Source organism: Panthera pardus, unplaced genomic scaffold, assembly GCF_024362965.1.
Source record: "Panthera pardus isolate Hobbes unplaced genomic scaffold, ASM2436296v1 HiC_scaffold_13, whole genome shotgun sequence".
Taxonomy (NCBI): Eukaryota; Metazoa; Chordata; class Mammalia; order Carnivora; family Felidae; genus Panthera; species Panthera pardus.
Window position 1 is genome coordinate 145,909,870 of NW_026526688.1, and position 12,586 is coordinate 145,922,455.

At 34.8% G+C, this 12,586-nt stretch overlaps 1 protein-coding gene across 5 annotated transcripts in view; it reads left to right on the forward strand.

The window, feature by feature from the left end:
• Positions 1 to 12,586, forward strand: part of ANKRD17 (ankyrin repeat domain 17) — a 163,066-nt gene that overhangs the window by 79,926 nt on the left and 70,554 nt on the right. For all 5 annotated transcript variants that reach the window (XM_053901487.1, XM_053901488.1, XM_053901489.1 and 2 more), the window contains exons 2-5: positions 895 to 1,048; positions 7,422 to 7,578; positions 11,324 to 11,471; positions 11,712 to 11,859. In XM_053901487.1, the coding sequence (XP_053757462.1) occupies positions 895 to 1,048; positions 7,422 to 7,578; positions 11,324 to 11,471; positions 11,712 to 11,859 (607 nt within the window). The remainder of the gene's footprint in view (positions 1 to 894; positions 1,049 to 7,421; positions 7,579 to 11,323; positions 11,472 to 11,711; positions 11,860 to 12,586) is intronic.

The following is a 12,586-nucleotide window of genomic DNA, read 5'->3' on the forward strand; positions in this document are numbered from 1 at the left end:
AAATTTGCACTTTTAAATACATGCCCTTTTAATATAATTGTTTGTGACAAAATGGGAGGTACACATAAAGCACTTCTGTGTTTTTGTTGTTGTTGTTGTTGTTGTTGTTGTTTTTTGAGATGTGAGGAGAATTAGCCATTCTTATTTTCACGAAATGCCATTTTTACTAGAAAATATAACTGATGGACACAGTACACTTACCAAACTTGGGTATTTGGCAAATGTTCTCATCAGAAATGATGGAAATGAGCTTGTCACTTTAAGGAAAACTTTTGGCAGTATTTGTTGCCAATGATAAGATTAACCTTTTAAGCACAACTTGGAATTTTAAATTGTATTTGCCTGGGCTTTATAGTACTTAAAAACTTTTCTGATAAAACCAGTGGTGATATTAACAAATGTGATTTTTTTTTTTGATATTGTAGGTGAATATTAATATATTTAATCCTTCTCTGAAGTTTTTGAGAGTGCGGTACTTTATAAGTGTGTAAGGGGTCCTTAGAGCAAAACTTTTAAGAACAGCTGATTTAGGTCCTCTACTAAAGTCAGAGGTTTCACAGTCTAAGTCCTCATAGCTCCCCTTATCTCACTCTTGCCCCATTAAATTAAAATAGAAAAGATTACCTAATTTTAGTTAAAAAAAAAAAAAAAAAGAGAGACCTGCATATGAGTAGCACATTCTTAAGTTCTTCTGCAAATGTAATTTCTCCTTTAAACAGTGGGCTTATCTATCGCTTGAATTTATTTAGGATTGTATTTATCATGATATTTAACATTAAAATATATTTTTTCTCTCTTCTTCCTTTTTCTTCTATTTACTTCTCTTACCACTTCCCTTTCTCCTTTCATTTCTCCCTTCCTTCTTTTTTTTTTTTTTTAATGTTTGTTTTCTAGGTGGAGTCTTTCATTTTGGATCAGGATGATTTGGAAAATCCAATGCTGGAAACGGCTTCCAAGTTGCTCTTGTCAGGTACTGCTGATGGTGCAGACCTCAGGACAGTAGATCCAGAAACACAAGCCAGACTGGAAGCTTTACTAGAAGCTGCAGGTAGGTCTGCAGACTTTACATATGTAATTAATCTATCTAATTTTCCAAAGTTACATATAAATCTAATAAAAACTACTATGATTAGGGGCACCTGGCTGGCTCAGTCAATTAGAACATGAAACTGTTTTGTTTTGTTTTGTTTTTTTAATTTTTTTTTTTTTTTTAACATTTATTTATTTTTGAGAGACAGAGACAAAGCATGAGCAGGTGAGGGGCAGAGAGAGAGAAGGAGACATAATCTGAGGCAGGCTTCAGGCTCTGAGCTGTCAACCCAGAGCCCGACGCGGGGCTCGAACCCACAAACCGTGAGATCATGACCTGAGCTGAAGCTGGACGCTCAACCGACTGAGCCACCACCCAGCCACCCCATAAGAGCAGTGTTTTAATTAGAGACTATATACATAGTCAAAGATTTGGCACCATATATATATAAAATATAAAGGAAAAGAAATTCTAAATCTCTGTGATCGTTAAAAAAATTTTTTTTTTACATTTATTCGTTTTTGAGAGATAGCACGAGCGGAGGAGAGGCAGAGAGAGAGGGAGACACAGAATCTGAAGCAGGCTCCAGGCTCTGAGCTGTCAGCACAGAGCCTGACATGGGGCTTGAACCCACAAACCATGATATCATGACCTGAGTCAAAGTCAGATGCTTAACTGAATGAGCCACTCAGGCGCCCCTCTATGATCATTTTAAATAACCATAAATAACCAGATTTCTGTCCACTTTAATTTTTCTAAAGTGTATATAAATATGTTGTGAACATTATGATCATTTTTTTAGCATCCTGATTTGCTATACAGTGTACATGCAGTACATGCAAATTGCTACTTTATTATATAGCATAAAACCAACCTACTAGTATTTGGTAATCCTTTCAATAAATATCTTGTAACACAGCATCTAAATATTTGAAGCACTCATGGTTAAATTTGATTTCTATCCTGAGTAAAATTATAGAATGGATTATTAAAGGGATCTTGACCAAATACAAATGAAAACATAGTAGGGGCACATGCAAGGTTCTGTTCTGGAAGATAGAAAACTATTTGTACAGAATAGTTGATACAGAATGTTAGCATTTGCCAGAAATTTGGTGTTGCTCTGGGAGTTTATGTGAGAGAAATGAGAATTGTGAAATTATTTGAAAATGTGTCGTAAGAGGAAAAGAGAATGTTTGTCCTGAAGATGGGAAACCTCAGGTTGAATATAAGAGGGATATTTGTTTTTGTTTTTGTGCTCCCAAGAGGCAGAACCAGATTGAAAAATGCTACATGAAAGTAGATTTCAGCTGATGAAAGGAGTTACTACTAATGGAGGAAGAGTTCCTTTCCATAGATACTAATAGTTGCCTCATTTTCTCATTTCTGTATTTATTACCATTTTTTCCCTGTTTTTTCTACAGTAGCTAGCCTCCCCCCCCTTCCTTCTTCCTCTTCTTCTTGTCTCCCTTTCTCCTTTATTTCTTTCTTTAAATGAAATATTTTACATATAAACCCAGAGGGAATACCCATCATCCAGCTTAAACAGCCATCAGTGCGTGGACAGTCTTGTTTCATCTTAATTTGTTACCACCCTGCTGAGATCCCCTACCCCTCCCCTCCATGTTAATTTAAAGCAAACTAAGCATTATATAATTTCATATATAAATACTTCGGTATATACTGCAAATTAAGACCTTTAAAAAAAATAACCGAATACCATTGCATATAAAGAAAAAAATAATACTAATTCCATCATTATTGCCAAATACCCTGTCAGTGTTCGATTTCCCCACTTGTTTCATAATGGTCTTTTTTAGTTGGTTTATTTAAATTAGGATCCAAACAAATTTTTCATTTTTTGTATAAGTTTTTAAATTCCAGTATAGGTAACATGTAGTGTTATGTTAGTTTCAGGTATACAATACAGTGATTCAGCAATTCTATACATAGTCAGTGATCATCATAAGTGTACTCTTAGTCTCCTTCACCTATTTCATATTTACATATTTTTGTATGTAAAATTATACATGTTTTTCATGTTAAAGTTTCAAGTTAATTTGAGTTCTTAATTGTTAACAGGTTCCTTCTTCCTCTTTTTCCCCCCTACTTATTTGTTGAATAAATAGATTTTATGTGACTCATTTTATGGCACTTGTGCATGTTGTATTTCCTGTAAATCAGAATTCAGACCCAGATATTTGACCAGATTCAGATTCATTTTGGCTTTGGCATGAACAGTCATTCATAGTGTATGTATTTCCTGTGTATCACAGAACCACTCTTGTGGTTTCATTTTTCATGGTGTAGAGATTGATCATGGTTTAAGTATCCTGAGAAAGTATGCCTGAAAAATAAGAGTTTTTGATTCTGTCTGAAAGTGCCTTTGATGCTGTCTTCATACTTGATGGTTTGACTACGTATAGAATTCTAGTGTAAAAATAACTTTCAGACTATTGAAATTATTACTTCATTGTCTCCTAATTTCTGGTGTTGCAGTTCTGAAAGTTAATGCCACACTTATTTATAGTAGTCTGCTATCTCTGCAACTTTTCCTATGTCTTCCTTCTCCATATCATTAGAATTTTCGGCATTTAAAATTTTGTTCACATTTTGAATATTTTGGCTGCCCTTTACATTTCGGATTTTCTACAAAAAAAGTCTGGTTTTTTGTTTTTGTTTTTGTTTTTTTAGTCAATAGCATAGCCATAAAAAGCTACACTGGAAGGTATATGTGCATGTTTTGTCAACTGGTGGGTTTCACTATGCAGTATTTATTATATATTGTAAATGATATATATTATATAATTGGTTTACTATTACAGCACAACAGTTTATTCTAAACATAGTGGCATGACATTTACTATTCCTTAGTTTCTGTAAATAAAGACATATGGGCACATAGTGTGGCTAGATTTTCTTGCCCAGAGTCTCAGGGGCTGAAATCAAGGTATCTGCTGATGAGTAGAGTTCTCATCTATAGGCTGTAGGAGAAAATCTGCTTTCAGGCTTATTGTTGTTGATAGGAGTTGTAGGACTGAGATCCTGATTTCCTGTGGACTGTCAGCTGGGGCTGCTCTTACCTTCTTGAGGTTGCCCTCATTCTTTAACATGTGGCCCAGTCCATCTTCATGCCAGCACAGTAGAATCCTTCTAATGGTAAGAATCTCTGATTTCCCTTTCTCCAACTAGCCTAGAAAAGCTTTGTTTTTCATGGGCTCATGTGATAAGGTCAGTCTCACTCAGATAATATTCCTGTCTTTAGGTCAACTGTGCCACATTATGTAACCTAATCATGGGGATAAAAGCTATCAAATCCACAGTCCCAAGAATTACATAGAGTGAGTTCACCAGAGCTGGGTAATCTTGGGAACATTGTAGAATTTCCAGTACACAGTGACTTGGTAGAGACCCTTTCATTTCTTTGAGAACTCCCCAAATGTCAGTATCTTTAAGTGTTTTCTCTGGGGTTTTTCAATTTCTTGACAGAGACATTTACCAGTTTTTGTCTGGTGAATGATAAACCTGGCTACCTGAATTTTGGGAGCTTAGAGTGGGAAGAGGCTGAGGATCTCACTGTTTGACATGCATACACTTATTTAATCTTCATTTCCATTTAGTATAACGTCTCTTTCTCATCTGTATCTGATGACTACTAATCCTGGGCCTTTCTGGTTGGTTTCTATAGAGAACAATCATCTGGCTGTGCTGTTTGGGAATGGAGTCTTTGAGTGTTTGACTGCTTCTCACAGTGTTCAGCTAGTCTCTCTGTATAATGACCCAAGCCTCACCCCTGTATCTGGGACCTGTACTTCCTGAGTCCTGATGGGCTGATCACCTTGTTTCTCTTTTGATATCTATGTTTCTGTTTATTCTGTTCTGCTAAGTCCATTATTTCTCCTCTTTTTTTTTTTTTTTTTTTTTTTTTTGTCTTCATAAGTGGGAATTAGGTTGAGTAAGTCTTAGGGAAAAAAGAGAAAATAATTATCTTAAAATCAGAAATGTAGGTAATTTTTCAATGTACTTTTTTTCTTCTGTATTTTATGTAGCCTATACTGCCTTGTTAGGACATTTTTGGTCACAAGTGACATGGTTCTGTTGTTCAGTTGATTAAATGTTAGAATTGGGAAAGAATCATTTGACCACATCTTTTCTGATTTTTGATCTTCATTGATTAATATTTAATAACTGGATAAGACCAGTAAAAAAAGGATCATCATAATCCAGAGTAGCTACAATGAATTCATTTTCAATCAGTGTGTTATTTGAAGGGTTACCATTTATATCTTAGGTTACTTCCTACCTAGTTATATTTACTAAAATGGTTATCTTTACTTATGAAGATATGAGAAGATAAAAATTTAATATGGAATATTTTGTTTTCATTGTTCTTTCTTTTTAAGGCAGTGGTTACTTTCTGCTAATCCAGATATATCCTCTTCCCTAGTTCTCTTGCTGTTATTGACAAATAATTGTTATATAACTGATCTGAATTGGCTAAAAAATTGGAGCTATTGTCTCATGTGAAAATGCATCTGTGGCTTTGGTTTCTATAGTGTTAGGATACTTAACTAATCATAAATATCTTAATAAATACTACTATAGCAGATTCAGACTATGGTTGGATTTTATTTTTAGTGACACAAATTACATAGTAGGTATCAGTTTTATCAGACTGAGACTGTCTTTATTCCTTGCACATCTTGATTGTAACACATACCAAATTTGATTGGTCTGACCATTTGTAATATCTAAAATCATAACGGTTTCCTGCCAGAATTATTTTTGGTTCTATAAGATGTAGTATTTGATATCTTGGATTTTTCAGAAATAAAAGGAGATAAGTATAAACTTTTGTAAAACTTTATTATTATTTTTTAATTTATTAAATGTTTATTTATTTTCATTTTTGAGAGAGACAGTGTGAGCATGGGAGGGGCAATGAGAGAGGGAGACACAGAATGTGAAGCCGTCTCCAGGCTCTGAGCTGTCATCACAGAGCCCGACATGGGGCTCGAACTCATGAACCGTGAGATCATGACCTAAGCCGAAGTCAGATGCTCAACTGACTAAGCCACCCAAGCACCCCAATTTTTGTGAACTTTAAACACAAACTTATATGATGTTATTAAGCCCTTCCAATGTGAAAGGATATGTTTACTATTACCATTTGAGTGGTTTTTTTTGGATTGATGTCTTAGTTAATTAGTTTGCTTTAAAACCTGTGATAGTGCTTCTTGAACTTTACTGTGCCTCTGAATTGGTTGGGGATCTTTTTTTAAAAATGCAGGTTTTGGATGAGTAAATCTTCGGGCCTAAAATTCTGCAGTTCTAACATGCTCCCAAATGACAGCAATGCTTTTTGTCCATGTACCACATGTTGAGGAGTAGTGATCCAAAATATCTAGGTGTTTATCTTCAAGTTGGAGCAGATGTTTTTAATCCTGGCTGTGCATTAGAATCTTGGCACTTTAAAAATATATGTATGCCTAGGCCCCACCTCTTACTTAATACATCTTTAGATGGAGGAGAGCTTAGCATCTGTATTTTTGAAAAGCTCTGCTGAGATGGGCAGCCTGGATTAAGCACCACTGAGTTAGAATAATAAAGGTTAAAGATAAATTTGCTTTGTAGTGATATCTGGAAAAGCAGTAAATTATATTCATGCGGGTGGTTACTAACCAGTTCTGCTTTTGAATTTGTTTTCTTTTGCTGTTCTGAATGATTTTTAGATATGATTTTGAGTACATGTAATAAGTTATAGATGTAATTTGAAATAAATAGGTGCTTATATATAGGTTATCTTTTGTATGTATGGCCTATTATGTCTTGTTAGGCCATTTTTGGTCACAAGTGGTAGTAAGCCACCTAAACAGTCTTAAGCAAAAGTGGGGATCTACCGAAAGTATGGGGATTGTTCTGATTCCTGGGACTAAAATAACGTTATCAGAACTCTGTTTTCTTTATATTTCTCTGCCCTCCTCTCCTCTAATTGACGTATTTTGTGTGGTCTTTTTTTCTCCGTAGTCATGAAAGTCGCCAAATAGCTCATCACTCACATCTTAGCAATTTAGTAACCTTTGAACATATAGGTCCTACCAAACCAACGCAAAAGTCTGAGTGAGGACTCCTAGTTGTTCCAGCATAGGCCAAAGACCCATTTCTGGCACCAGAGAGTCACAGGGTCAAGCACTTACAGACCACATGGAAGGAATAAGATTATTAGAGAATTGGAGAACAGTGATTTCCCAAAAGATTCCAGGCAGACAATATATATGTCAAGTGTAACATTTGAAGGTTGTTTGCTAACATATATAGAGTTAAGTAACTTGACTTTTGCTTTGTTTCTCCTTTTGGGTGTGTCCATATTGGTGTGAAAATAATATAATAGGAATAGGCAAATTATCTACGGCTGATGGTAAAGCCTTTGCAGATCCTGAAGTGCTTCGGAGGTTGACGTCGTCTGTTAGTTGTGCGTTGGATGAAGCTGCTGCTGCACTTACCCGGATGAGAGCTGAAAGCACAGCGAATGCAGGGCAGTCGGACAAGTAAGAACATTTTCTCTGTGATTGATATAAAAACGTTTTCTTAAAAGTAGCTAATGTTCACTGAGCTTTTATTTTTGTGTATGGCATGGAAGTATATGTGAAATACTATGTGTGATACCTCGTTTTTACTCACATAAAGCCCTAAAGCAATGGATTTTGTTTTTACTCTCGTTTGACTCATGAAAAGCTCAAGGGAAGCAAATAACTTAATCAAGATCAAATAGCTGACAAGTGGCAAAGCTCAGACACCAGTGATGCAAGACTGACTTCTTAGCCAATATGTTATAAAAGAGCTTTTGCTTATTTAATAGATTTTGCTGTCTTTTAATGTTTTGGTGACAAAGAAATAAATGCTTTCTAATTAGTCATGCCATTTCTAGTTCATGTGCATTGTTCTGACCATTTGATTTTATTTAAAAAAAATTTTTTTTTTTAATGTTTATTTATTTCTGAGACAGAGAGAGACAGAACATGGGTGGGGGAGGGGCAGAGAGCAAGGGAGACACAGAATCAGAAGCAGGCTCCAGGCTCTGAGCTGTCAGCACAGAGCCTGATGCGGGGCTCTAACTCACAGACCGCAAGATAATGACTTGAGCCGAAGTCGGATGCTCAACCGACTGAGCCACCCAGGCGCCCCTGTTCTGACCATTTTAAATAGCAAGGTTTTAATTTATTTGTTTTATGAATGTTCAAAAAATATCATGGATCTAGTTCCCATAATTTGAATGTAAGTGAGTCCCAGGGATTTTATTTTTGTATCCCCTATAATTTCTTCTCTATAGTACTTTATAGTTACAGCTCAGTGAATATTTTGTGACTTTGCTATTTTAAGTTTTTCTGGTGATCTCACTCAATAAAAATCATACCATCTCATATATAAAACCAATTATGGATAATATATGAAAAATGGATATAAGCTTTAAGGAAGCAAATGTAAAAGAATTATTAATATGTTACATTTTTTTGATTACTCAGAGGCTTGTTTTAGCAGTTGCCTTTAACCAGTTGAGAAAATGGGAGTATTCTTTTATATATGGGTTTAGAGTGTAAAAAATAGCATTTAAGGATTGTCTTTTGGGGCACCTGGGTGGCTCAGTCATTAAGCATCTGACTTTGGCTCAGGTCGTGATCTCAGGGTTCATGAGTTTGAGTCCCATGTCAGGTGAGCTTGAACCCCACTTTGGTGAGTCCCACTTCTCTCTGCCATCCCTCCCCAACTCTTCTCCTGGGATTCACTTTCTCTCTCTGCCCCTTGCTCACTTGTACCCACTGTCTCTCTTAAAAAAAAAAAAAAAAAATATATATATATATATATATATTTTATATACATATATATATACATATATATCTTTTTCATGCTCTTAAAAGATGTTACATATATATATGTATATAAAATATATATATATATACATATGTATATATATATATTTATATATATATACAAATATATATATATTTGTATAATAGTGTTTTTATGTAACATCTTTTAAGAGCATGAAAAAGAAGTTGTATAGTATTAACAAGAAAATTTGCTGTTTCTCTTGGCTCTGTATTCATCTTCATTGGTTTAGATTTTTGTGTTTTTATTAATTTACTGTTCTTCTCATAGATTGACCCTCTTTCTTTTGTTAACTTCAAGTTCTGTTTCTTAATTAACAGTTTTACTACCCTGTAATATTATTGATATTCTCTTAAATATGGTGCCTGTTTAGACTGTCAAGAAAGAAAGTTAAAAGCACCTTGAAGAGTATATTAAGGCTAGTTCAAGCAGGAAATAGAACAGAAAAATAAAAAGTCACTGATTCTTTGGCATTGAGTATATTAGAAGAACAGAGCATGTTTGTGACAATCATTTATTCAGCAAAGCTTGAGAAGTATAGTGGAGTGCATTGATGTTATATGCTAGATTTTATTAGTTAAGTGTGGTGCCATGTGCCAGATCTCATAAGTTTGAAATTTGAACTGTTGCTACAGTAATTCCTATAAGCTTGTTTTAAAGCTAGCATACACATATGGAAATGTCTGAATGCAAGCCTGAATGGGATAGTAGAGTAGGGTGTGTGTATGCCTGAGGAAGAAAGAAAATATAAGAGTCCATGTGAAAGAGAGAAAAGATATGTTCTTACACAGAAATGTCTTGTAGGAAGGATTTGTCTTACATTTGTTTAAAGGTAATAGAGAACACTGGGTCTGAGGACTGTTAGTGTCCTTTAAAATGGGAAATTACGAGACAAGGACACTAAGTGTTGTTCAAGACATTGACGTAGGTAAGGGGACAATACAGTTAACAAGTAAGTAAAATATGTAACATGGCACACGATGATGAGAACTATGGGGAAAAGTTGAATGGGAAAGTGCCAGGGCAACGTTTGAGGTTGGAAGTCATGGTGCATTTTTAAGAGTAGTCAAGGAGATCCTCCCTTAAAAGGTGGCATTTTAGCAAAGACCTGAAATTGGTAAGGGTGTGAGCTGTGTCTGAGAGGTCTTGCCAGAGGAACAGCAAATACAGGTATCTTAGAGTTGGAGCTTAATTAGCATTTTTTATGAAAAGCAGGAAAGCCAATCAGTGTGGCTAAAGTGGAAAGAATAAGAGTGATGAATAGGTGATGAAACCAGAGAGGTAAAAAGTAGGAGTGTGAGACCCTACCACTGGACAGCTCTTGTAAGTACTTTGGCTTTTAGTGTGAGATCAGAAGCCAAATGGAGGATTCTGAACAGAGGAATGCCATGATATACTTTCCTTTAAACAAGATCTCTCAGGCTGCCATGTTGAAAGAGTCTGAAGAGAAACAAAGGTAACAGCAGGGAGACTGTTTAGGAGACTTTGCCATTAATCCAGGCTAAACATGATGTTCTTGAATCTGGGTGGCAGTAATAATAAAGGTATAGGAAAGAGGTTCCATGGATGACTTCAGTACCAGAAGTGACAGGACCTTGAAAAGGATGATATAAGAATTGACTTATATTTGAAATAAAGAGAATGTTAATTAAGAGCACTGGATTTAGTGTTTTTCTTCGGATGGGTTTTATCCAAAAATAGAGAGAATTTTTAGAAATGTCCATAGTTGGAATTATTTTGGGAAGTTTATAGGGCAAACACTTTACTCTCAGTCTAATTTTCTGTTGTTCCACTTTTTCTACTTTCCTTTTGCTTGAATTTAGCATTTGTCTCGCCTGGGTATTTTTCAGATTTCGACAAAATACGATACATAAGTAAATACTTCAAAAAAGAATTTCCTTATCGTTTATTCATATTTTACTCAAAATTATATGCTTGTAACTTTCCTGTCTGATTTCCCTTTAATTGATGGAAGGATTCAAGTAGACCTTTATAATTAGTATAAGTTTTACCTGTTTTATTAAATACATTTTTATTAACTTTTATATAAGTTTTCTCATGACCAAGCAAAAAGGAAGTATAATTATTACCTGTATTTTGTTCATGTGATTTTCCATAAATTTTATGTTTTAGAATTTTGGGTTTTTTCCAGTGATAGTAAAGTGGGCTTTGTACTTCAGTGCATAGCTATAAACATCTTATAATGTTGATAATTCTAATTCAGTGAATTTTATGAGTAGATTTTAGTGAACTGAGTCATTTTCAGTTTTCTGTTTCTTATGGATCATATTGAAGTGATCATTCTTGTTTAGCACGACTGTCCAGATTAACCTCAAAAACCAATACTTATGGTGTGTAATTTTTAACATTTTTATATGCTGATGTTATAATATTCTTCCCTAATAGCCGCAGTTTGGCAGAAGCCTGTTCAGAAGGAGATGTAAATGCTGTGCGAAAGTTACTCATTGAAGGGCGGAGCGTAAATGAGCACACTGAGGAAGGGGAGAGCCTCCTTTGTTTAGCTTGTTCTGCTGGATACTATGAGCTTGCACAGGTTTGTAGTATCAAAATAAAGCACATGGGCTATTTTTGTTTTTGTTTTTTAATCTGGCCTACTTAGACAAGAAATAATAAACTCAACCATTAGGCTCATTTCAACAAATTTTTGTTAGATACATGTTGTGGTTATGGGCTGTGACTATAAATCACTAGGTAGGTGTTAACGTAAACATGTTCCACATGTTTTGATGAATATATTGTTTTCTAATATCATTTAAACTTTTTCTTTCATAAGGTTTTGTTGGCAATGCATGCAAATGTGGAAGATAGGGGAATCAAAGGTGACATTACACCTTTAATGGCTGCTGCTAATGGAGGACATGTCAAAATTGTGAAGTTGCTGCTAGCTCATAAAGCCGATGTCAATGCACAGTCTTCAACAGGTTATTCATGTTTCTTCTTTAAGTTTTGTTAAATATTAGCACCTTTTGGTAATAACTATGTCACATGAAAATCATCATTAGTACAGCTTTTGCAGTGCTCTAATTATGAAGTACTGCACATTTTCCTAAGTGTATGCATTAGATTTAAAGTATAGAAATATTTTGAATAAAGTTTCTCTTTTGTGTCTGAGGATGATTACTTGGCCTTTTGAGGTTCTTTTAGATTAAATTAAACACTGGCCCAGTTAGAAGGACTACCCTCTTGGAAATGGGCTATAGTTCTTCAATCCAGGTTTCCTATTTTTCAGGGAAGAAGGGAAGGGAAGATAGGGAAAACAAGAAGGATATGGAACAAAAGGCAGGTCTATCATTGTCTACTGTTACTAAATTGTGGCCTATAGAAAAAAAAATTATGAAAACATTGTGTCCTACAATGGACATGACTTTAGTTTGAACTAACTTTATTTTTTTTTCAAACTTGGGCATGGATGGATTTATATAAAACTTCTAAAAATTAAATGAAAGTATATTTTGTGCATCTTCATGCAGGATTTTCAAATTTGTTAAATAATTGAAAGAATTTTTATGATCTTACAGGTTCTGGTTGGAAGGGGTTTAGAAATCGTTATTTTACCCAGAAGGTTTTTTTTTTCCCCTTGTAACACAGGAGATTTTTATCATCAAGAAGGAATGTTTTTGAAATTATGTAGCTTTGATCAGTTAACTG